The following is a 27,709-nucleotide window of genomic DNA, read 5'->3' as shown; positions in this document are numbered from 1 at the left end:
TCCAACATTTCTGAAGTATCTTTGCACCCTGGGACTTACTAATGTTTTATCTAGGCTTTCATATTATTTACCTGCACTGTCTTTTGAATGGATGGGCACAGAGGGCCTGTATTTTATGCTGGAGAGATGAGAAAGATCCCGGCTAAAGGCCAGCAAGAACTCAGGCTAATAAAAAAAGACCACATTCTGCTCCCAAATGCTCAGAGCTCCACAGTGGGAGAGCTTCAGACCCACTAACCTGGTTACATTATATAATACTTAGCATACAGCGGTATATAATGTGCTCCACTTACTTTATTGGATGATACAGCAATTTTTGTTAGACTGCTACCAAAAAACACCATGAGTGATGGAATAACATACAGTAGTACTTTGATGGGTACTATGGTACTGAATGATGAACAAATTCAGAAATCATGGCATTCTGACAGTACTTTTTGATGACTTTATTCTTTTTTTTTTTTAGAAGTTGTTTCAGTCATAGCAGTCTGTAAACTGTGATGTTATACAAGTAAAGAATAAATGTACTCATCATTAAAAATAAATTCAAACAGGATGATTTTTATACAATGACTGGCTGACTGTGCAATATCCTGCTTAATGCACAACTACCAAACAAATATATAAATAAAAGGCCATGAATTATTCATTTGTTTAGATTAGTGTATAATGTGAAAAAGAGACATGAAACTAGGCATGTCTCTAGAAATTAAACTAGGAAATAAAAGCCATTAAACAAACAAAAATATCAGCCCACAAAACTGATAATTAATAAATCATAATCAATCATAATTAAAAATATTTATAAATAATATAAAGTCATATCCCTCAATATTGTAACGCTGTGTGCTCAGGCAGATCCCTATCCCTTTAACAAACTCATTTAAAGATGAATATTTGAGATAAGAATCCAAGTTTCAAAAATGAAATTAACTTTTCATACTATGTACATTAAGTGAGGATCTGTTAAGTATTATATAACGTACTAATGTTTTTTATTAATTATGTTAATAAAAGTCTTACCAAGTGTTTGTGCAGTTTGGTCATTAGTGGAATGAATAATGCATACAAAAAAAGCAGTCAGCCTTTGTGGCAGACAATGCACCATGCCCTAATGTTGTTGAGATGTGCACTGTGCTCAGATTAGCCATTCAGATCAATAGTACTGCACTACCAGGGGATCAGAACACTTTTATCACCGCACACATTTCCACTGACATCACCACCAATGGGATCGCAGCACACATTTTAGCCCTTCACTGAGGAGGGGTAGGAGTACGCAGCGCTATTAAGGGCACTCAGATGAACTGAAATATCAGAATACTACATATTTAGGCAGGGTGTGTCTGTGCCGATAGGTCACCGCAAACACGTATATCCCCAGAATTCGGGATCTACAACTTGCTAACTCACATCCATGGCAACCTTCAGCAACATTCCAGTTAGGATGAATGTTTTTGATATGTCTCTGCTGACATATTTCATAAGACTTTTCCCACAGATCAGCACTTATCACAGCTGTCAGGGTGAGGTTAGTTTCCACTGCTACATTACAAAAGGAAAAGGCTGGGTTGATGGGGAGAGAAGAGCAAATGAGGCCGGACTTGAGCTTAAAATAGCTCTTATGAGCAGCCAGGAGTGCTAAGTATTCCAGTTATGTCCTGTAACTCCACTATCTCTCATTTCTACAAACCACAGGCATTCTAGAGCCAACACTACATTAAAAGTCTCACCACCTTATCAACACAGCTGCAAGTGACAAACTTCCTCTCTCACTCTTTAACACATTTGGCCATGATCTTTATCTCTTGGGCACTCAAACAAGAGGTTTGTAAGCTGGTAAACTAATAACTAGATCCCTCTGTGACACAATGCTCAAGTGACTCTTCTGGCTTCTCCCGACGGTGGTTAATCTGAGCCTGAACCTGGCACAGGGCCTGCACGCACTGTGCCCCTAATGAGAAGCATCAATCAACCTTGGCAGCAACATTTACTTACCTGTCATCGGCATGAGAAATGGTCTTGACGGCCTTGTGCGATATTCCTACGAGAGCCCAACATTCAGAATCCATGAGCCCACTTCTATATGGAGCACATGGAGTGATAACACGGAAATCGAGGTAGGCGGCTGAACTTCGTAACAGTTTTCACCTGGGTTTGTTTCAGCAGGCAGCAGAACACTCAAAATAAACAGCAAACCCTCGGCCTGCTCTTTCCTCTAGCGTTAGCGAGTAACAGAATGAGATCTGTCTCAGCAGGGCATGTAAATCTGAGCTCTCTTAACCCTCACAGCACTGATGAGGTAGAAATCCCAGCTCAGCTTACTGATATATGGGAAGTAACAGAAATTAATGGAGAGGAGGAGGAGAAGAACAGGTGCAGTGGTGCACATTTTTAATGGAATAGTGGAGAAAACAAGCAATTATTATAAATATATACTTATGACTAAGTATAATTGTTGATAATGACTAATCAACAACACTTTACACAAGCCTCCAAATCCACTTAATGATTCCAGTTCCTTATTGATTTCCCCTGGTTCTCTGTTCGTTGTGAGTTTGACATGAAAGTATTTGTGGTTCACTGAGTAAGTCAAGAACCATTCTGAATGAGTCATTTGATCGATTCAAAACGGTAACTAAAGCCGCATTTCCACCACAGGAACTTTCCCCAGGAACTAGGAACTTTGGGGTGGTACTCGGTGTGTTTCGACTGCAGGAACCAGGGTCTAAATGAAGTTTCGTGTAAAAAATTCCCCTTCAGAAAGTACCTGCTCGCTAGGTAGTACTTTTTCAAAGTTCCAAACTTTCGGGAGTGGGACATGGGCGCTGAACATGCTGATTGGTTGAGTTTACGCAGCATTTTGATTGGTTGACTCCACGCAAAATTTAATTTCAACCAAGTCTGTTGCAGTAAGAGTTGTTTGCTATTCGAATCAACAATGGAGTTTAAAAAATATGACCGATGGACCGATGATGAGGTTCAGGCTTTATTAATCTTATATGCAGAGGACGAAATCCAGCGGGAACTAGAAAGTCGCGCGCAGTCCTATGTCACCGGACTATCTTCACGGTACTTTAGACCTCTATGGAAACGCAGCTAGCAATAGGTCTTTTTCCTGGGACAAATTGTTCTGGGTAATTTTGGTGGAAATGCAGCTTAAGGCTGCATCCGAAAATTGCATACTCTCTGGAAACATTCTCTTTTTGAATAAGTACTTCACTGCTATATGTTCTATGTAGTATGAATGTAATCTGGCAGTACTACATTCATCATGTTGTCATTGTCACGTGACCTACCAGTGCTAGTTGCGTCGCTTTACCACCATTCACAAATCCTCTCCAGTGGCCTCATAGGATCCTAAGTTGTCCATTGGATGCACACTTCACAATCTCGCCAGAAGTAGTAGGCCATCTGGGTACTTTTTGCTAATAGACATGTATACCTAGATGCCTCATTAGTGACTGTTTCTATGGGCTGCTGTGCGTAAGCCATCCACCATATTGGAACGGTCAAAGCCGGTCCGTAAGCACTTGAAAGCAAGTTGACTGTGCATCTGCAACCATGGTTATTCAAATGTATCTATATCTGCAATTGACTACAGTAGATGATTTTCATAGGATTTAGTTTATCATTAATGTTAGATAATTCTGCATGTGCTAAAACATTTTGGTTAAAGGTCTTATAAATATTATTGATCATCAGAGAACCTTACAGACAAACTGCTCTTAGCTTCTAATGAAAGCAATGAACTGATTATAAACACTCTCAACTGTGAAAGGTTATCCCATTTCTTTGGGAATGAAATGTTGACCATTCCAAGATGGTGGATGAGTTGACATGTCTGGAGCAGTTAAATGAGGTATCTGCATATAGATCTATGTTTTTGTCTATCATTTTATGAATACTGTGAATCTGTGAATTTGTCTGTAAGGTTCTCTGATGATCAATAATATTTATAAGACCTTTATAAGACCTTTAACCAAAATGTTTTAGCACATGCAGAATTATCTGACATTAATCTACTATACAGTATGGAAATATGCATATCCGGATACAGCCTAAGTTTGAAACGGATTTGTAAGTCTTCTGATCGACTGATTAAAAGAATTTGATCATAAGAGTCATGTTTACAATTCAGACAACACTAGTGCTGCATGTTTTACCTTCGTGAAGAACACATGTTGTCTACTTACGGTACAGTATGCCTTTATTATCTTTGTATGTCTCTCAATCTTTCTCCCTCATAACATTCAATTCAATCTGAAAACTATATTTTTTTTTTGTCAAGGAATTTAGTTCTGTCATGACAACTCTCGGGGTGTTTGGCATGGTAATGGGTATGACAATGTTGTATGTTTGGTCTTGGAGGAATAGATCTGCTATGCTTCTGCTGCTTTTATTGCTGCTGCTGCAGAGCAAGTGGACTTGCTACTGCCAATACATACACGACACACTGCTGTGAGCAAGTAAGAGATGCTGCTGCTGTACAATATAACATACATGTATTACCCATAGCAGATCTATACAGGTGGAGCTGGGGAAGGTGAAGGGTTTCTGAAGTGCGCTGCACTGCTAAGGCAATGCTACCAAAGTATTTTGAAGGTTGAGCATGTCTTTAAGATAAAATAAAATCTAAATATATATTCATAACCTCAACCTAAAAAAATTAGGTAAATATGTCTAAAAACAACTAGGGAATTCACAAGCCTCTCCATAGAGAGCTGTACAAGTATCTAGTGGTTACACCATGATATTACACATTTTTCTTTTTATACTCTCACCAGATGGCGCTAAAAAAAAAAAATAATAATATATATATATATATATATATATATATATTTTAAAGGCCTAGACTCTATTTTAACCTGAAATACTGCATTAATTGAAAAATAGTGAAAAAATATTAGAATTTTTTTTTTATTATTATTTTCAATGGGAAAAATTGATCATAATTATTGCATAAACATTAATTAGTATCATGAAATTCTCTCAAAATACAAAATAAAAATAAATTACATTGGTTTTGCTGAGGGAGAAAAAAAATTTAATTTTAGGGGCTGCGAAGAGCACCAGTGTGACTCCCAAATGAGGAGCACCTGAGGGCTAGAGTTTCAAATTATCTTCCTCAACACTGTATGTACCTGCTTTGCGGTCAAATAAAGAACAGATTTCCATATATCTTCAATTTAAATCAAATACAGCTCCAATATAGAAAATGCAATAACAATAATGGCCATCATTACCATTCTCTCTAGAAACTTCCAGCTGATTTGCAGATTCCAGCACAGGCATATGATGGCTCATAGATCATTACTATATATCCAATTTTGCAGCTAATCATTGAATCAAAGCCCCTTTAGATCTTCTTAAACACTGTTAACCATATAAACAACCTGCATTAAAAATGTGTCCTCAGAGAAAACAAGGAGTGTGCACCCTAAAGTACATTTCATGCAAATAAAAGGAAGAGAAGCACTTACTGGTCCTGTAAAATGAACTCAGTGTTTTCTGAGGAGATATGTCCCGTCACAGGATGCCTGAACGTTGTCGTCCTCTGGTTGTGGCTGCATCCGAGAAGAAGAAAAATATGGGAGAGGAGAGAAATGGGGAAAAAAGACAAGAGAAGAAAAACAAAATGAGCAATCCAATATTAATCAAGTTTAATTGAGCACTTCCGTCCCCAGCTGTGGGTACTGTAGCGGTAGAGCAACATTCTACAGGAATACACGAAGTTTGAGGAATTTTGATGACTTTCCTGCAGGAGTGCAGAATGTGTGGCAGCGCTGAATCCTGGCCAAGCCCGCTCATATTATTTAACACAAAGTGTGGGGCTAAGCACAAACTGCTGCAGAAACTTTATTGATTTCAATTACACAGGGTCATTCACTGTTTTAACTAGGGCATTAAAACATCTCACTGTCATCAGGTGTAATAAGACAGAGACGGGGGGCTTCTAAGGGTGAGAGGACTGTGAATTAACACACATATTACCCCTGCTGTCATCGATTCAGTTATTCATTTTTTTTTTTTCACGCTGAAAGAGAGAGCAAGTGGTAATTTGATGACTAAGGAGACACTCCCAGTGATTTAATGTGCCCCTACATGAGGGGAAAAAGCTCCACCTCAAGTCACTTATCTGCCTATCATCACACCCATTATATTTAAGTCACATTGCCTCAGTGACTCTCTGTGGACTCAAGGTTTATATATGCAGTTAAAAGAACAGGCATAGTCATGCTTCAGGTGTGCTAGCGATCGTCTAACCGAGTGAAGATGTCCTTCACGGTACACAGAGGTTTGAACAGATGCTAGCAGAGTTTTCTGTAAATGCTGTTCCCTTTTGCTTCTCTACAGAAAAGTAAATGAGTAAGTCTAGGCAGTAAAAATAGTCATACAGTAAAGAGAGACACATAAACTAGTACTTTAACATTTCAGTATAAAAGTTTGACATGCAAAAGCATGAATAAAATTTCAAAGCTATGGTGGATGGCAAGATTTTCCAGTGAATAATGACAAATCTGTTCCTGACACAAATATCTTACAGCTTTATATGTAACTTTATTGTAACTGAAACTATTAAATTGTTTTTGTTAACTGAAACAAAACCGAAGTAAAATCAAATCAAATCAAATATATTAGATGAAAAACTTAAACTTGCCTTGGCAAATAATTGAAATAAAATAAGTTGAAGCTGAAATATTACTAAAACTAAAACTGAATTAAAAATAAATTAAAGCTAATTAGAAATATTCTTTAAAAAAAAAAAAATGACAAGAACATGAGAAATCAGCAGCAAAAGATCTATATGTTAGCATTCCAAAAACAGCTCCTTATTAGCCTTCCTAAACTTATGGTGGTGGCACATTCACCATGACCAATAAACTTAGGCATGCTCTTTTCACGGTACACTGTCAAATTTAACAGGCTGTGGAAAACACTTCTCTGCCTCTGCGGAACATGTCATCATACACCCCCAGTGACACAACATTGTCAATTTTATTCTTTAGTGAGCAATCATGCCACTGGAATCAGAGATACAAATGTCCTCAAAAGACAGTTCTGCTGAAAGCAAACATCCGCCTCCAAACACTACAACAAGCTTTTATCTCTAATTGAACATTTTGTGCTGGGTCATTCAGTGTCAAATCAACCAAATTTCTGAAACTTCCCTGGCTCAAATTTTCGATTTTGTTAATATTTTTTTTTCCGAAGAAAGACAAAGATAAATAGTGAAGCCAAAACATTACATGTCATGGATGTATATTTAATGAGTAATCCAATATTTTGTAGAGGGGGGTCAAAATAACAATTTTCACCTGAGATATGGAGCAAAATTACAGGGGGGTAAAAATGACTTTAGAAAGGTGGCAGCATCACTTTATTTTTACACGGAGGTCTATCGGTTAAATCTGTTAACTTTAGCAATTTTTGTTGCATTATATACCAACGGTGACAGTTGAAAAATGGAAAAAAGCACTTCTTGTGTTTTTTACCTAAAGTTTGCTTGCCTGTAACTCAAGAAGTATTAAAGTTATAAAATTTTATATTTTATACATATAAACATTGATCAGCTAACATAAACAGAAACTCAACCGAACCTGCTTGACGCATGAGAACAAAGCTCTTGCAGAAGCTCAAACATGCTGCGTAACACACAAAAATGAACTTCATTGGTTCTCGCATGTCAAATAAACATGCTTGAGCTTCTGTTTACCACAACTAATGTGTGAGTTGATGAATGTTGATATGTGAATATAAGCCTAAATTCAAACTGTTCATCATATAAAGCAGTGGTTCCCAAACCTGTTCCCAAACCCCAGCCCTGCACATTTTGTATGTCTCCCTCATCTATCACACCTGATTCAACTCATGTGCTCATTAGTAGAGACAGAAAGACCTGAAATGGGTGTGTCAGAAATAGGGAGACATACAAAATGTGCAGGGCTGGGGGTCCTCCAGGACAGGTTTGGGAACCACATTCGCGTCTCTTCAGGAAACGTGGACTAAACCACTCAATTCATATGGATTAATTTTACGATCTCTTAATGGACTTTTTGAAGCGTCAGTTTCAGTTGCGTAGCTGGCTATAGAGGGACATAAAGCTTTCAGATTTCATCAAAAAGATCTTCACTTGTGTTCCGAAGATGACTGAAAGTCTTACGGGTTTGGAACGACATGAGAGAGAGTAATTTATGAGAGAATTTTCATTTTTGGGTGAACTATCCGTTTAAGATCTCCATATCTCTGGGACTGAACCATATAGAGTCTTTAAAATGAAGATATCAAAAGAAAAGTTTGATAAAAACCAGAATCTTGAAGGATATTAAGATATATTTAATATCTTATCTTGAGAAACAGGCATGAAAACTTGGGGCAAAAAACACAATAAGTGCTTTTCCCCATTTTTTGAACTGTCACTGTTGGCATATAATGCAACAAACATTGCTAAAGTAAACAGATTCTACTAATATACCTACCAATCTCAATGTAAAAATAAAATGGCTCCAAATCTCCAGTGAAAATTGTCATTTTGACCCCCTCAACAAAACAGTTAATTACTAAGTATATATATTCATAACATTTTATATTTTGGCTTTCTTCTTCATTTATATATTATGTATTTCCTTCATCATTGTAAAAAAAAAAAAAAAAGATCAAAATGAAAATTTTTAGCTGGGGACCTTTGGTTGAGTTGACATGGAATGACCCAGCTGCATTAAAGCTTTTCAGCGGTTGCATCAAAGAACACTTGACATAAAAGAATGTACTACAAAGCCTTCACTACAACAATGGTTTTATCTACTGTATCTTGTTGCAGCCTTATCCAGTTCCTGAATAAAGCTATAAGCGTGGTTTTCCTGCAGTGGTTCAGGCTGCAGGACTGCCAAATGACTAAAGAAACATTATCAGCAAGAGGATATATAACATGTACATTTTTTGTCAATTACCACCCACTGCTACTTATACCAATGACAGAAATAAGCACAGTTATAATAGCAAAATATGTGGAAGATGTGTTGCTATAGTATGGCAATACTGTATTGCAATAGGTAGCAAATGATTCTTAATACTAAATCAAAACTAGTAAGCACATCATTTGTAATTGAAAGTGTTTAATGGCAATATCCGTTTATGGTTACACTTGAAACAGTTACAAAATAGATGTATGAGATGATAAACCATTAATTATCATATACCATTAATTGTACCCAGCATGTATATAATATGTTACCTCAGAGAAAGAGAGAGTGAGCGAGAGAGGGAGAAAGTGTAGAGGAAGGCAGAGATCAGGTAGATAGGAGAAGCCCCCCAAGAAGAAGAGACAAAGAAAAGAGGAGGAAAAGAAAGAGTGCCCTAAGAAAAAGAAGAGCCAGAGCAACTGTTACAGTCTTCTTTTATCCCTTCCTTGACAATGTGACTGAAACCCAAATGTGAGATATTAAATCTGACCAATCAGCAAATTACAGCCTCCCTCACCGTACTAAAGGTGTGACAATTAGTAGACCTCCGATGTACATCTTGGTCTACAGGCTCACTATCAGCATCTCTTTACCTTTAGGAATTCCAAATGTCCCTTGGAAGGGTTTGGAACAGGAAAGTAAAAGTCTTTGTTGATTTTCATCCTTACATGATCCTGAAGTCAATTCTGCTAATTCATCTGTGAAATTAATGTATGTTATGATCAATATCATCACAAGAAAACCAAATAAAAATTGAAATGCAAGAAAAATATGCAATGGAATATGGTGAAACCATAGTAACACAATGAAACTCAAATCCCAATCGATAGAACCTATATAAAAAACATAAATATTAGCAAATAATGTTTGCTAAAGCACTGGAACCAACAGAAGTGCTCCTAAAACGCTGTGTCCCCAGTTTTCCCGTAAGCTTGGTCCGTCCATCATTGTAATATAAGTTAAAAGACCCTCCTCTGAAAGGTTCTTCATCATTACAGGGCTTTCAGCCCTTTCTTGGGCAGCCTGACTGCAACCAGGCCTCTCTTTTTATGTATGCCATCCACATCTGAGGGGAGTCAGCAGCAGACCTGCCATCAGAGTCCATTAAATTACATTCGGCATTTTAAGAGAATTTTCCAGACTTTATGCACCTATAGAGTCAATGTGAGTTAGGTATAAGAAGCTAAATTAGGCATTTTAATGGATTATAATAGCTAAATTTGATTCCACAAAGTGATTTTAAACCACAATCATTGATTGTAAGATGCATTACTAAAATAACAATGGGAAAAAGCAAAGAAGCACTGACATTACTACAAAAATACAACTCCTGTGACCCCACAATAAATTGTGTCTGTGTTCAGCATAAACAAACTGCTGACATCATTGTATAAAACTCTCATATCATAACACAATTTAAACCGTGATAAGTTTGGTCATCTTATGTTTAGACCACCAAACACAACAGAACCAAACAGAAGTGTTGATTATCTGAGAAGTGAGAAGCAGGTCTCTAAGTCACATACAGTAAAACAGACCAGAAGTGAAACCTGTACAAAATACGATGATGCACGCAAGATACTGTACCTCGCTCAGTCGTCATCAGCCTGGCAGGCACAGACTGGTGCACCTTCCTGTAATGGGCTACAAAAACACAAGCACATTTCCTGATTTCCTCTTGCCCTAGCTTTGTTCCAAAAGCATCATGTACTTTGCAAAACTGCATCAGCCCTATACAATAGTTTTGCTATTTTCCACTGTTAATTAGGAATCTGCATTCTTTAGCTCTTTTGTTCTCATCATATTACTTCCGAACTACTTGCCATGGAATTCCCTGCATTAGCATTGGAGGATAAACAGAATGGCAAACAGTAGCGCTGTTTGTTTAGCCATGATGCAGATCTGAGGGAAAGCAGCCTATGACATTATGAATGATGATCATGAATTAACTCTCGTTCCTGTTAGACTGCTGCTTTGTCTTAATTTCAGTGACAAGAAAAATGGCACTGTATATGATTTATAGGACAAAGTGGAGTAAGGTGTGTCTACCCCTTTATAAATGAAACTGAACAATTTGTGACATGACCATTTTTTTTTTTTTTTTTTTCCTCGATAAAATGAATGTTTCTAAAATAAAAATAAAATAAAAACAATGTGAAAATGGCAATTTTCAGAATTTCATTTTATTATTATTATTTTCTTTTTTATATAAACAACATTTACCTTTTTGGAATGTAAATTGTTCATGTTTTGCCCACTAGTTCAACTTACCCCATGACATGACAGAGCTTATCACTAATGTAAAGAGATGAAAATGTAAAGGACACCCAAACATATTGACATTAAACAGACCATTAGATTATTAGGTACAATTATTCATAATAGCTTTGCTAAAAAGACAAACAACATGCAACAAATAATACATCCAGTACTATAGACACCACAAGGCATGCTGACAGCTGCGTTCAAGAAGCTGTGTAGTGGTGCAGTCTGGCCTGTTTATATTCAGTAGATTTAAGTCCACATAGAGAAGTATTACCTCACCTCTTAACTCCCCTTGTACTATGACAGCTTTTACCCGTGGGATGACCATATCATTTGGCATCTCACAAGAGCAGAACAGGCAATTGTGAAACCAAAAGCCATGTTTATACAGAGAAAAAACAACACATTATTTAACAAAACTGCTGATAACAGATACTGATTTCTCCTAGTCCTGCAATTTAAGTCGGAATGCAGGAATAAAGCTCACTTTAACTTAAAGGGATAGTTCACCCAAAAAATGAAAATTCTGTCATTAGTCAGTCACCCTCATGACGTTCCAAACCCATAAGACTTTCATTCATCTCCAGAACACAAATAAAGATCTTTTTGATTAAATATGAGAGCTTTCTGTCCCTCCATAGACAGCTATGCAACTGACACTTTGACGCTTCAAAAAGTTCATGAAGAGATCGTAAAACTAATCCATATGAATTGAGCGGGTTAGTTCAAATTTTTTAAAAGAGCCACGAACGCTTTATATGATGAACAGATATAATTTATGGTTTTATTCTCATATAAACATTGCTCAGCGAACAAACAGATGCTCAACCGAACCCACTTGAAGCGCGAGAACAAACCTCTTGCGGAAGCTCAAACGAGAATTAACCTCATTGGTTCTCGCACGTCAAGCGAACATGCTTAACCTTCCGTTTAACACAACTGATGTGTGTGTTGATGAATATTTACATGTGAATATAAGCCTAAATTCAAACTGTTCATCATATAAAGTGATTGAGTCTCTTCAGAAAATATGGACTAAACCGCTCAATGCATATGGTTTAATTTTACAATCTCTTTAAGAAATTTTTGAAGCGTCAAACTTTCAGTTGCGTATTGCGTATTTCATCAAAAAGATCTTCATTTGTGTTCCGAAAATGAACAAAAGTCTTATGGGTTTGAAACAACATGAGGGTGAGTAATTAATAACAGAATTTTCATTTTTGGGTGAACTATCCCTTTAAGGAAGATGATCCGAAATCATTATCTGTTGTCTAAAATTTTGGAATTGTTTATATGGATTTTTGGTCTTAAAACCTACACAAGGTTCTTTATTGGCATATGGTTTAACATCTTTAACATTACTTTTATCATCCATGATGGGACCTTTCTATTGCACAAAAGATTCTTTACAGTGGAAAATTCTCTATTTCTTGAGATTATTAAAATGGTTCTTTTAGGACCAGTTCATTGAATGGTTCTTTGGGGAACCCAAAATGGCTCTTCTATCGAACTGCTGTGTACAGTAAATGTTGTGTTTCTACAATGGTCACCTCAATGTCACATGAAAACTATATAAATACACATTTTCAATGCCAAATCAAGATAGCATCATTATCACAAATTACTATCAAGGGGGTCTGTAAATAACCAAATGTGTTTTTTCTGCCTGACAAACCAAATTTCACTCCCCACCCAACAGAGTAACACTTAGCAATAACAAAAATAACAGAGCTTAGAAGTTTAAATTTTAACTTTATATTTTCATGGCACAGTCTATTTTTTCAGCAGTAAAGTTCTTTCACTAAGCAGGCTGCACAGTTTCATTTTTTCAATAAGATTTACATTTTGCCGTTGCAGATATTCAGAGTCCAACGGTCATCTAGCGGGCTATACCAAATTTCACAACGAACAACAAGCTCAGGGGTAAATCTTTATCAGATGCACCAAATTAAGAGCTCTTAGCATTAGAGTTCAAGCATGTACTGTGACTTCAGCTGTACTGTACTAGAGGAATAGAGTGCAGGCACCCGTACATTATTTAAACACAAAGCTCTGGATGTTCTCATTCAACCTCTTTTCAACTCTTTTTCCTTATCTGCTGCCCTAAAGTTGTCTCACCTGCCAGAGTGCAGTAGATTATCTACTTCCTCCTGCATGGGTTCATTCCACCAGTCGGGTTTGTCCTCCAAAACGGTGGCAGGATGAGAGAAGCGCTCTGATGGGAAAGTTAAAATCCTGCTGAAGTGAAGCAGCTAAAGCTCTCCAATCTCCACAAGTTCTTCCGAGAACAGCTTGCCAGAAGTTTCACTCACCGCAAAGTATTTGACAGCTATTCAGAGATCAAACTCTTTCATGACCAGAACCGAGCTCAGCTACACAGCTTATCAGATCTACGCTCTTTTCTCTAACTTTCCCTCCCTCTCTCTCCCTCTCTCTAACTCCCACCCTCTCTGTCTCTTGCCAAACTACAGCCCATTAATGAGGATGTCAGTGGGCATAAAACTAAATTAGGAGGTATTTCTGTCACAAAATAAATATTTCCCTATCTGAGCTACATAACCCAGAACCAACCCGGCTTTATCCCACTAGCCTGTTGCCCTCCCAGAAAGCATCTCTTGTTTCTATTGTACTGCCAAAATTTTCCTGGCAAAAGCATACAGCTGAATCTGTATTGTTTTGAGTTTCCTGTGAAAAAATGACTGACAACTGGAGGGAAAAACCCTGATGATTTGACAACATCACTGCAAAAATGTAATTTTACTATCATTTTTTTTACTATATATGACAGCCTGCAGAGGAATGTGTTTCCACTCTGTTAACCAAAACCTTGTTCTGAGTCAAGGCACACACCACTGCACCTGCGTCAGATTCTCTCCAACAGCATGTTTGCCACTTTTCAACCTACTGGCCAGACTGTGGGCTGTAAATACTAGAAAGTTAGCTCACAAGAGATAAAACATGAGGTATGCAGACCAGGAAAGCAGGTGTTATTTGCACAGCTCTAAAGCAAATATTGAATCAGATACACACAAAAAAAAAATTCAGCTCAATGGAACAATGGCCTTTAGAGCCTTATTTCAATTACCTTTGCACATTTAAAAAAGGTTAAATGGATGGATGTGAAACTATAACGAGTTTGCTTTGATAAATACGTTTGACAGTACAAGGATTTGATTTAAAAAAAAAAAAAAAATTGGTGCAACAAAAACACTGAATAAAATAAAGCATGAGTCAGCAGCAATAATAAACACTTGCACAAGTTTGAACAAAACACATCACATTAAGCATACATTTCACTAAAAAATATACTCTACACTATAATAATCTATAGCTTTATGAACATTATACATCTTAGTCGAGAGGAGAGACTGAGGAGAAAAAGATCAGTTGTAAGAGGAAAGCACTGTGGGATTTGGTTACTCAGCCTTGCAGTGAATTACTTTAACTGTGTCATTTTTCAAAAGAGAAATTGTCCAATTGTAATTCATTTTTCCAGGCCGGTTTCACTGGATGATTTTAAAGGTTTTATATAATGTATTCAAAAAGCCATTTTACAGATTTCTGGATACTTAACCTATTACTCAAAAGTTTTTTTTTTTTTTTTTTTTCCCACATCTCTTTAAAAGGTATGGAGGACTATAAAAGGGTTATATATATATATATATATATATATATATATATATATATATAAATATAAAAGGGTTGTCGATCAAATACAATTTTTTAAATGCAAATAATTACATGATGCAGACAATTACAATTTTTAATATTTGCTAAGATTTTAATGATAATCACACTAATTTACCATGTAATTAATATTTTAAATATATATATTATAATACATAATTTACATTATTTAAAAAAAGTAATTACTACAATTGTAAAAACTATTAAAATTGAGCTATCATTGCAAAGGTTATAATTTCAATTCAGAGGGAATGCTTGAACTAATAAAATGTAGCTTGAATGTAAATGTACAGCAAGTGGAGCTGCACGATATTTTGTGTGTGTGTGTGTGTGTGTGTGTGTGTGTGTGTGTGTGTGTGTGTGTGTGTGTGTGTGTGTGTGTGTGTGAGAATAGCTCTATTTGGAAAGAATCATTCTAGAATGATTGGGGTGATTTTGTAGGAGAGTGAGTCAATTTACAAGTATAGATTAAATACAATAGAACAAAGATACAAATATATGTTTTTCTGGTAAGTCAGTATTCAGGTACAGAAACTGAATAATCAAATGTAAAATAGCACTGCATAGTCTTCACTGTATAAATTAAATAAAATTAATCTTTGTAAAAGCTACAAAAGTGATTTTAAGAACTAATGCATGGATCCAATATGATGATACACATCTGTTTTCTTTGTCAATTGTTTATGTTCACATAAGCCATGAGCGACTGTGTTTATGAGGATAGGATTACAATGTCATTTTCCCCTTTCACTTTTATTGTCAATGTTCTTATATCTGCACAGAATGTGGAAAAAGGGGTACAATGAAGCAGCAGTGCAGACCATGAAGAAGGTCCAAGACTTTTGGGAAAAGGCCTGCACTCGCATAAGGCCTTTTCAGCATGCTGAGAAGAAGCTCGAAGACCTTGTAGGAAAATGGGAGGCAAGGGGCGAAGGAGTGAAACACATCAGAAGAACAAAGATTGTCATAAATATCTAGATCAGGTCTCAATTTTGTTCTAAGTTCATTTTCTTCACCAGTACAGTAATTTCACTTTTTAAGATTCTGCTTTTATGTCTGCAAGACCTTTTGCAGATGAAGGAAATTTCAGACTGGTCACCACGATCTTAGTCTCAGCCTCAGACGTCACGGCCATGGACCGTTGGCTGAACTTCTGATGCACATGGCACTCTTGTCTAGAAACACTTCAGGAGTTTCAAAGTCGTCATCTGGTTGGTTGAATTATACAGGATGTCCGGGAGACGCATGTGTCGCATTCTTTAATGGTCCACCTGGAAACAAATGCTGTGACTCTACACCCCTCATAGAAGAAGAATGCGATCTTGCTTACAAGTGTTTACCAGGATCAACTAAACGCTGGATTTTCAAAAGCATTTCAAGTTCGAGGCTGCATTGTTGCAGTAACTTGCACAACGTTCTAGAATTAATCATTTATAGATGCACGCCGGTCTGTTATTGCAGGGACATCGACTTTACACGACTTTTTTCACGCCCCTAACCATTACGTGGAACAAAACAAACTGTGATTGGTTGCGTTTACATGTCAGTCAAACGTCCTCTTGGGTGGTCCTTGGCCAATGAAAGCTGCAAAAGAGTCCAGACCTTCTGCCATCAGTCTGAAGGTCTGGCTACGCGAGATTATCACGATCTAGATCAGATTGCAGTTTTTCAAAGAACAGTTCTCATCAGTAGCACTGTAATTTGACATTTTAAGACTAACAACACTGTTCTGTGTTCTCGTTATTAACCTAATTCCGTTTACTAATGGTGTTGTATAATTATTAATTACGTGCTGTTATGGACCTATTATGCCCCTTTTAAAAGATGTAAAATAAGTCTCTGATGTCCCCAGAGTGTGTATGTGAAGTTTTAGCTCAAAATACCCCACAGATCATTTTTTATAGCATGTTAAAATTGCCACTTTTTGGGGGTGAGCAAAAATGTGCCGTTTCAGTGCGTGTCCTGTAAATGCAAATGAGCTGCAGCACTCGGCCTAAGAGGGCGGAGCTTCAAGAGCTCATTCTCCGGTGTCAGGAGTCAGTCAGGACGCACTATAATGTCAGAAACTGCGAATATATGCTGTATGGAGATAGAACAGGTATAGTTTAGTTTAATTATGGTTATAACTTATAATGTTGTAAGTTATTGTTTTTATCCACTATATTAGTACAAGCCTGTTTACCGATGAGTTTTATAACATTTATTGTACTTCACACAAAATATGAAGTGTCTGTTTTCACTCTAGAAAATCACTGTAAGAGCTTAATAAAGCACAGTGCAAGTGTGCATTAAAATATTATCCATAAACTCTCTCTCTCTCTCTCTCTCTCTCTCTCTCTCTATCCCTTGCATTATCATCAACATACATAGCGAATTACACAGAAACACTCGTTACAACTAACAGTAAACAAATATATAAAGACGTTATGCCTTTTCGGGTGTCGCTAAACTGGTAAACTTTATATCCGTAAATCAACTCCGATGAACTGTAATAAAGTGCTCTCACCTTCATTACTGCCGTATCCAGTATTACTCTGGAGACTGTAAGCTGGATCATGAACAGTTTGTACTGATCTATCCTTGAGTAACATATTTTTAGCACAACCTCTGTTTTGTATTGTCCCTTTGTATTGACATTCGTTCACAAAGCAGTCCGGTGTGAAATGATTCGCGCAGACAAACGAATTTCGGTAGAATTGAGGAGCATTTTCTTTGAAAACAAAATGAATCCACCTCGTCTTCAGCGGCTCAGATTTCGAAGTAAATTGAGAGAGTTATGTGGATTAATCCATCCAGCTACAGAACACCTAAAACGCTTGGGAGACATTCTCATCAGTGCAGCAATGGCGGACTGTGTACAACTCGCTGTGAACTCGCTCAGGTTGGTTCTATGTTAAAACGGCAGGGCTCAACGCTAAGAATTTTTTCTACTGGCCCTGCTCGGGCCAGTGGTTCAAATTTTTACTTGCCCCGCCAAAATTCTCACTGGTGCGAGCTCCGCGGCAGACTTCTTCCCGACAGTCAAAGCAACGTTACGTCACGAAAGTGTGGACTCGTAGGAAGGCCTTGAGTGTTTAGGGTGCCATTTGGGACAGGGCCATAGTAGACTAAATCACGCAGTGAAAGCGTACACTCTAAATATGCACGCACACTAGTCTAACCTACTAGACTATGTCACGTATTGCATGCGTGCACTCAATGTGTGTGTTTTTGTTTGGTTTTTGTAAATTGAGGGACATACTCGATAATTTCAGATCGTTAAATCAACAATTACGATATCATAGACACAGACGATATATATCACACACCCTACAGCACTGGCCCGATCGGGCAAGTGACCGTTCCGTCTACTGTCCCGAGCGTCGTTCACACTGGGCCCGGGCCATCGGGCAGTCCTTACTGTCGAGCCCTGAAGTGGTTGGATTTTTATCATTATAGGGTGGTTGTGTACACACACTGCCAACACACATTTATGTCCAAACACCATGCAAAAGTGAATTTTGCATAATAAGACAGATTTTCAATTTTGTTGAGCACACCCCAAACGTAGTCCAATTTCAGCGAATTGAAGGGGAGTTGACTGGGTGGGTGAGAGCAGAAGATTACAAAAGTCCAAAAATAAAGGCCACCCTAATATACACATTATAAAATAAACTTCTCTCATCAAAACTTTTTACCCTATTTTGAGTCTAACCAGCAACAGTGACTGCTCTTTTCCTGTTGGTGGCATCAAAACCACTCTCTGAACACACTGACCGTCCTTTTCATTAACGGACCCTAATCTGCTGCTGAGTGACATCATGATCCGGGCCCCTCATGAGGCATCCCTCCTTTAAAAAAATAAATAAATAAAAATTGCAGGGTGCTGTCACTGTGGTGCAAAAAAAGCAATCCTTCCATTCTGGCTACCTCAAGCTTCCTTGATACAAAGGACAGTTTTCACATAAAGCATTATGTCACAGGACATAAAGCACATAAAAGAACTCACAGGCCCAAACAAGCCACAGACTTTAACAGAGCCCACCGTGTTCATTACACAGCACATTTCAAACGATAGCCGCCAACACTGAAGAACACCCCAGCAGAAAGCTAATTAGACAAGGACAAGGGTCTTGGAACAACGAATAAGAGATTTAGTTGAACACAAACACAAATACTGTTGTTCGCTCTGCCTGGTTGCTCACAGGCTCAGATGCAGTAGCCAGTCCAACGAGCAGCGTGACGGACTGACGATGATGTATCAAGTAAGCAGTGAGTGTAAATAGAGACTTAAAAGAGAATGAATGCGAGACATAATTACCAACATGATTAGGTCAATTTCCTACACAAACAAACAATTAAAGCGAGGACAACTACCCCATCATAACTCATGAAATATCAAATCTCTAATTACGCAGAAAATAAACCCACATATTTTTGATGTAACCCATTTCATTTCAGGAAAAACAGATTCAAATGAAAATCCAATCCGGCGCTTTGCTCTCTAACAGAGCATTACCATGACAACATTTGCTCAGATGAACTCCTTCGGATTTCAAAGCCGCCAGGAAAAGTGCGTTCCAGAGCGCATGGAGGGGAAACTCTGGAAAAGTCTTCAAAGTTTGAGAACAGCTAACAAAACAAAAGTTGAAGAAGCTGAACCCTTGGCCTTGAAACAGTTTACATCCTCGTTTATGAGATAGAGCTTCCTATGGTCAGCACTTCTGTTGGGTCTTTTAATAGCCTAATATTAACAAGCCCATCAAACGCCTTGTCATTAGTCGGCAAAAAAGTCTTAGTTAAATAACTACTGATCAACAAAGCACTATACACACCCCCTTTGTCCATATACTGAGATCTTCACAATGGCCTGAGGGAAAAGATGCGCCCGTAGGAATATGGCAGCATCAGCACTTCCATCACTTCACTGGCACAAAATTAGCCTGCTGATAAATATTTATAAAGGACAATTTCACAGCAATTTATCACAGAAAAGCTGTTTTACGGCCACCTAGACCGTCACAATGAAATGAATTTCAAAGGCACTTAGAAGATCAATAGCGACAGCAATTTGTGTTGGAGGCAAAAACAAAGTTGAAGTTACCTAGAAAGAAGATGATTGGGCGATCGATAGGGAGTACTGCAAAATCAGAAGGAAATAATTAGTGAAACACACCCAAACCTGCTTTATCTAAATCAGGACAGTGACCTGTGCCGGGTTCATTAAGAAACTATCTGTGGCGACTCCTACAACATCCTACAACAAGCCTCCTTAGCTCATCTCAGCTTGGTGCAGCCTCTCAAACTGCCAAACGTTGATTCGGTTTAGCTAACTGCTCACGTCTCATAGCAGCATAACCTTAACAAAAACATCATGTAACTTTTATGAGCTTTGCCAACACATATGGCAAGATGGGACCTAATGACAGGAGAAAAAGTATGAGATGGACATGAGTGGTTTTGGTAAGTAATTCTGAGCCAAGCAAATGTCAGACAGGCATAAAAAAAAACACAAATTAAATCACAAACCATAAAGTGTGCATGTCAACAAACACATATAAACCAACAGATGCCATGTCTAGGTTTAGTACCTCAGCATCTGCAGTAATAGCTGCAGGATAGATACGGCATGCCATGAGACTGCAGCAGAGCAGCAGCACATATGGATATCTTCATCGTATTTCAGTAAAGTAAACATTTACATTCTAAATGCATAGAAAAGAATCTTACAATAATGAAATCACAAAATATCATACAAAAATCAATGAAATGTCATTAAAGTGGTGACTATTCAAAATCATAAGCTGTTCCAAGCACCTATTCCATGATGTGCATACTAAACTTAAGTTAAGCTCTAAACGTTCTTACACATCTAACATTTCGTATCAACCTTTACTTTTCGCATCAAGTAATGCATCCTTGCTTAAAAAAAAAAAAAAAAAAAAAAATCATTTCTTTCAAAAATAAAATCTTATCTACCAAACTTTTGAAAGGCAGTAAATATACACAGACTGTAAAAAAAATATTTTTCAAAGTTTGTAAGATTATTGGAGTAGGTTTGAAAAGAAAATACTATTTCAGTCTTTTTACTTCAAAATTTCATGTTTAAAGTGTAATTTTCAACCCGCTTTGTATTGTTACAATGTCGGTAGTATATGTAAATGCACAATGTTTACTCTTTCCTCGTGTTACATGGATTGAGAAATTCACGTTTATTAGTCAGCGAATGTCTGTCGTATGACGTAAAACACGTCATCCGGTGGACTTTTGACAGAGCTTTCATGAAACGTATGAGTGGCACATCAGCTTCACGTCAGCGTGACTACACCGTCACTGCAGCTGCAGACACGCAGCAGTGGCTCCAAAGCTACATATAAAGTGAGCATTTCTTTACAAACACAACTATAAATTTGTTTTTATAAGTTGGTCATTTATAAACTTGATAGTCTTGAAAGTTTGTTAACATGGGGAGGTGTATTACATTCGCATGTAAATGGAAAAATAAAAAAAACAAACAAAAACAAAACCTTGTGTCATCCATTGCTGCACACAAATAAGGAAAGCTTTGTGTTTACATGATCTGCCGCGTGCATGTTTACTAGGCAGCAAACTCGGTGAAAAAAAGACTGCAAACTCTGGTTTGATTTGGGCAGTGCTAGAGCATATATACCTGTCTGTGTAATAACTAAAAGAAAGTTTATATATTATATTTTCTGGCTAGTTTACTTTAGTTTTTTTATAATATACCATTCTTTCACCCAAACTGAATAATTAAATCTTTCATAAATATTTTTGATTCTTAATTTTCCTTCTGACATACTGCAGTTCTTGTTAAAACACACTCGACATGCATGCGTATTCTGTGCATTTTAATATTCTGTACATATACTTTTTGTGTGAAATCATATTTATTTTGTCCATCAAAAGTGTGCTTTCACTTTAAAAATAGACTCAGCGCTGAAACCCCCGCTTCACTGCTGCTCACGCGACGGTCCTGCTTGACGGTCGCGTGCTGCTCCTGCTCCCGGCGTGAAAGGTTTATCATAGAAAATTGTATCATACTTTTATCATACTCTTTAAACAGCATTACGGTAAAAATGGAACACTATGGCAACACCTTTCTTAATGTATGCGACAGAAGTTTTGCTTTGGAGGGTTGTTGGGTGGAACTGACGGGACGGCAGTTTCTTTCAGTTTTATTCCCTCCGTTTGGCTCAAAACACTGTTTGTTAAAATGTTGACTACAAACACGGTGGTTTTTCTCGATTTATTATCGCAATTTTCTCTCCATATTTACGATTCTTTGCAGCCTTTATCCACTGCCTACAATGATCCTTCACTGGAAACCAAAAATAACTCACTCCTGCTGAACGTTTACTCTTTGAATTCTTGCTCCCAGGAACAATACAAGTTGACACCATTATGACTAAAAGTTTGCTAAGAAGTATTTCCTATTAAAGAAAGGTGCTATTTGACAGTGGTCAAGCGTATCCATAGGGGCCTTTATGGGTGTTGAAGTTTTCCTACCTATTTGGCAAAAGGGAAAAAACAACAGCCTTTTTCTGTTATTTTCACCTTTCTACTGCATACCTACTCTACTTTTATTGAAAGCCCACTTTGCCAGCTCTTTCATTCAAAATGTTACTTGTAACATTTTGTAATTATTTGTGAAATTTACTAGCAATTTCTGAGAGAATTTTTTTTTCTATAAATTTTTTTTTTTTTTCCTCTGTATTTTACAAAGGTGATAACACAAGGACAATCTTCTTTACAACTGCGTTCTCTGGGCTAAAATAAGGTGCTCAATCTTGATTGTGTTCATTTCGAAGTTTGGAATTGAGAGATTGTGGTATTCAGTAACCTGACACAGCTAACCAGCAATGACAAACCGACTGAGCTACACATTTGTCGCAGTAATAAGGAAGCATGTGGTCTGTAGTCTTAGATAGCCCCAGGCACCACATCACCACTGCCATCCAAATGAGTCTGTCATAGAGCGAAATTAGAAACACTGATACTGATTATAATGCTGCAGATTAAATTCATGGGTGCGGTGAAAAAAAAATGGAAAAAGTATCAAATTCTATTAAAACAAACTCTCAGGTTCATTTTTTTTTTTTCGTAAATAGGACTGTTCCTACTTATGATTTAAAGCCCCCAGTGTTTTGCACTAGCCTGCGAGCACAAACTATAATTCTTTTTTCTTTCGAAAGCCAGGTAATCAACAGCAGTGAGATCCATTTAATAAACATGGAACAGCAACAGGAAAACACAAAAGAAGGAGTTAAGGCACAAACAAAAATTGTTTCTCTTAAAATGTCTCAAAATCCTGACCTATCGGTGTGGGACAAAATACCTAGAAAAGTCGCGCTAGATGAAGTCACCATAGAGACAAGTAGCCAAAATATACAACACAGCACTACACTACCTCCTGTTTTAATTGAACTAAAGTGACTGGAAATGAAAAAGTAATAAACCCAGAACACCAAGAATGCCTTTCCTTGTCTTCCTTCATTATAGCTCCTTATCAGATGTGGGTTTCATGTTATCAAATAGATATGTAAAACACTGAGCATTTGACTGATCTTGGGAGTGACCTAACCTGCCAGTGACCTGAGAAAATGTTAACCTGAGATTTAACTTGAGATGCAATACCTTCTTTCTGACTGTCGGAGGGAAAATGAGACAAAAATATGAGACAATATGTTGTCAGCAGGGTGCTGCAGAGGAAAATATTGCTGTGACAGTTGTTCTTTGGGCATAAACATGTTCCTGTGGACTCTACGCAGTCAACATCAGAGCGGCCCTGTAATATCTGCAGCAAGGACACAGTCTCAACCTCTGCAGGATCATACAGAGTCATACAGGAAATAAACATTCCTCTCAGACCACACTCTTCCTAATAAGATCTGTCAACTGCTCATCCAGAGAGCACACAGAGAATGCTAATGGTGTACCTTAAATTCACCAACTCAAAACTCATCACAGATTTCCATTTTTAAGGCCATTTTGTAGGTCATAAAACATAAATAGATATCATTCCAAATACTGGGGTCAGTAATGCTATTAATTAATAGTTTTATTCAGCAAGGATGCATTAAATTGATTGAAGTGACAGTAAAGACATTTATAATGTTGCAAAAGATTTCAATTTCAAATAAATGCTGTTTTAATAGAAAGTTCAAAACAATCCAGAAAAATGTATCATGGTTTCCCAAAAAATATTAAGCAGCACAACATTGATAATAAGAAATGTTTCTTTAAGCACACATTAAAAAAAGAAATCCTGTATAGAAAAAAAGATGCTTCAAGATGCATTGAAAATCATTTTATCATGGCATCGTGACCTTATTTCGAATCATGAGGTGTCTAGAGATTATATATACAGTAACATTCTTATCTTACTGCAGTGATAGTGATATAAAAAAAAAAAAAGAGAGAGAGGAAAAAAATGAAACTTTCAAAGGAAATTTTCAACTATTTCAAAGGCCAACTCAAGGGAAAAATAAAGTCAAAGCAAAATCAAAGAAAAGTAACCCAAGGACAAAATCAAAGATGCCTAAAGCAGCACAGGAAGAATATATTCCCCCTGTCATTCCTTAGGTCAGATGAAGGCAATAAATTATCTGCGTTTCTGTAACTTTAGACATCTCGTAATCTTACAAGAGCTTTGCTTCCGACAAGCCCTCTGAGCAGTTTTCAGCTCATCTCTTTAGATTAGAAATGTTCAGTTTTGTGCTATTCTCAGGACAGGCTGTTGAGGTTTCGACACAGTTGAGGTTTCGACAGACGATGGCTTCAGTTCAGCCAAACACTTAGCTGCATTTATCACTGATGGTTCTCTTCCAAATGTAAGCAACCTTGTCACAAAGGCTCCACACTGCAATAAAACAGATTTACAGCAGGCAGAATACATCAGTGGCATTAGAGCCAGTGTTCTACCATGCTTTATTAAAAAAAAAAAAAAAAAACCCAAAGGTACCTATGGTAACAGCAGTGATGGGTATTTAAAATTCAAAAAGGTTTTCATTCAGATCTGCAAAAAAAAAAAAAATAAAAAATAAATAAAAGACCATTTAGACTGTGACCTCTTACTTTTAAGTTATTACTTCCTATTAGCCAAGTCAATGGGTCATTAGACTTTCTAGTAGTAGCAACAATGCCTTTTAAACAACCAATTATCAAGTGGAAAAAGAAATAAATGGTTAAAACCTTGTTTTCCTCCATCTAGGGACAGCTGTGCTAAAAAAAACCCTTGATAAAAGACTTGTATGCTGCATGTAACAAAAGGACACTTCCTGTATTATTGCACATGACACACGTCACGATCCATTAGACATTGATGCCATTAGACTGAATCCCCAATGTGGAAGGAGAGGAAGTTTTTTAAATGCAAATATTCTAGTCTCAAAGAACAAGCAATGACTCACACTTATTGCTGCACATTGTTCTATCAGCAGGATGTCATACTGAGTGCTGTACCTGAGCAGCTGTTTTCTTGCAAGCGTTTTCTGCTGGTTTTGTTTTTAATATGAAAAAATGAGCTCCCGGGTGTGATAATGACTGACCAAAGGAATTGAAATATGTGTAATAGTGCACTATAAAGTGTGTTTTACATTATGGTGGGGATTTTCCATTGATCTCCGAAGCAATAACTGAGCTAGTGACATTTTAAATTCTCTATTCTATCCTTAAACTTAGCTCACACAAACTGTTCTACCTTTTTATTAAGACACTATTCAGAATGTTTATTAAACCTCTGGACAGTTGACTGGTCCACAGTGTAGGCAAAATCTGACCCACACACACATTCAAACACTAACCAGTGACCACATATGTTCACATCTGGATTATCCGTTTCATCTCTGGTCTAAATCTAAAGCTTGAGGGGAAAATGACCATAATCCCGACAGAAATCATAAGCCATTCCAACTTTCAGAATCTTAATTAAGCCTAGAAAAATCCTTGTTATATTGTTAATACTAAAAATGTTCCTTCAGCAATGTCCTTTACACATAAAGGCCAATGCAATCCATTATGTATAAGGTGATGTAGCTCACTCCAAAGCCCCAGCTTCTCTCCACTGGACAATAAATTATCAATGAATTCATATGGAACTGGAACTAACAAGTCAATTACGAAAAAAATAAACAATACACAGCCAACTTATGCAAAAGTCACAGAAGCCATAGGACTCTCAAGGTGTACAGTCTAATGTTTGTAGTCACTGAAACTTTTTAATAGTCTGGGTTCTAGTTACAGAATTTGAATTCTTCTTTTCCTTTCAGCATATGGCATCAGGAGTTCACCTACATTCACAGTCTGGCATCTCCTGCTGTTTAGGGCCAGGGGTGAGAATAGACACAGGCTCTATTTAACAGACCTTTGAGGACAGGGGCACAGATAGTAAGATATAGCTGTCTGATAGCTGTCAGACACACTATTAATTTCAGTGAGAATGCCAGAGGTTTCTCTGTGTACCCTACAACTCCTCAAAAAAAAATACAGAAAAAAAGGAGAAAGAGCCCATCCATGGATGTGGGCCCTTTATCTTAATTATAAAGGTGAAATGTATATTGCAACAAGCAGAACTGCATAAATACTGAGGAGTGAATTTCCATCATTTCCAGTGTGCCATTGGTCACACAAACAAATAGTCCAGCCCTAAACTCATGCCACTGGTTCAGCCAACAGTACAGAAAGCTCATGGAGAAATGCTGACAGAGTCCCAGATAGGAATGTTAGGAAAACAAACATATTTTTAATACTGAAATAAAACACTATGAATATGTAGTGTATTATAAATATGAAATTTTTTTACAACTTCCAATTAGGGCTACATGATCATAATCGCGATATGGCTTAGTGTGATTATCAAATATTGGTTAACGTTTCAAACTGAAGAATTTAAGACATAAATATTGGTATTGTAATTTTTTTTAACAGTTTTACTTTGTAATTTTTCTTAAATACTAAAATATATGTTGTATTTTACCATTAAATAGCATTGTTACAATAGTAATATTTCATTGTTACTATTATCTTGGTATGCACGATATATCAGCCATCATATCTTTAATTGGCCGATATATGTTCATTTTTAATGTTATCGGTCCAATAAGAAAATTAGGCCAATATATTAAAGCCAATAAATAATGGCATATTTCCTTCAGCTGAGACACTTCAGATGCGCACTGTTCGCCATGATGGTTTTAAATTGTTTGAAATATGATTGGATTCACTTCAAAAAGAAAATAGTCAAGTGCAACAAGTGCAGCGCAAGTCATATAGGCTACATAAAATTATAATGAGAACTCTACTGTTAAAGAGTTTGTGGGCAGTTCGCGTGTGCATTCGCAGCCTTTTGTGTAATTGTAATATTATGTTTATTTTGTGTATATATATCTGATTTATCTCATATAGGAACCATTTGGTTAAGTTAGTTAACGTTAATAAAGCTTCAGTGCATGCAGCACAAACAGCAATTCATGACATTAATAACTATGTCTGACTGTCATATTACATAACATTATAAAGAGAACACTATTGTATTAAAACATTGCGAATTCTTTGGGTTTAGTTGCCGCGTTTCAGCGTGTTGTTACGGGAAGAGAGCATCCACTACAGGAGTTACACATTCTAATCATGTAACTATATTTCAAGTTCACTTGTGCATTCACGTCATTTTGTGCAGATAAGTTGTTAAGTTGTAATATTATGTTTATGGTGTATAAATATATGATTAATCTCATATAGGATGGGTTTTGTTGAGTTAATTAACCCGCTAACAAAGCGCTTCAGTTTACCGGTGTTCA

General features: G+C 37.0%; 2 protein-coding genes across 13 annotated transcripts in view; both read right to left on the bottom strand.

The window, feature by feature from the left end:
* Nucleotides 1-7,584, bottom strand: part of sox6 (SRY-box transcription factor 6) — a 252,272-nt gene extending 244,688 nt beyond the window's left edge. Inside the window, exon 1 of the mRNA XM_051901722.1 lies at nucleotides 7,580-7,584. The gene's annotated coding sequence lies outside the window, so the exon portion shown is untranslated. The remainder of the gene's footprint in view (nucleotides 1-7,579) is intronic.
* The window catches only part of plekha7b (pleckstrin homology domain containing, family A member 7b), a 132,289-nt gene that overhangs the window by 69,406 nt on the left and 35,174 nt on the right, over nucleotides 1-27,709 (bottom strand). For 11 of the 12 annotated variants that reach the window (XM_051901700.1, XM_051901703.1, XM_051901701.1 and 8 more), the window contains one exon: nucleotides 5,484-5,567. In XM_051901700.1, the coding sequence (XP_051757660.1) occupies nucleotides 5,484-5,567 (84 nt within the window). Of the gene's footprint in view, nucleotides 1-5,483; nucleotides 5,568-13,346; nucleotides 13,636-27,709 lie in introns of those variants that run through there. The other variant, XM_051901707.1, reaches the window with a different exon arrangement.

This window comes from Ctenopharyngodon idella, chromosome 7 (assembly GCF_019924925.1).
Source record: "Ctenopharyngodon idella isolate HZGC_01 chromosome 7, HZGC01, whole genome shotgun sequence".
In the NCBI taxonomy this organism is placed as follows: Eukaryota; Metazoa; Chordata; class Actinopteri; order Cypriniformes; family Xenocyprididae; genus Ctenopharyngodon; species Ctenopharyngodon idella.
Note: the sequence above shows the minus strand (reverse complement) of the source record. Positions and strands in the feature narration are given on the sequence as shown.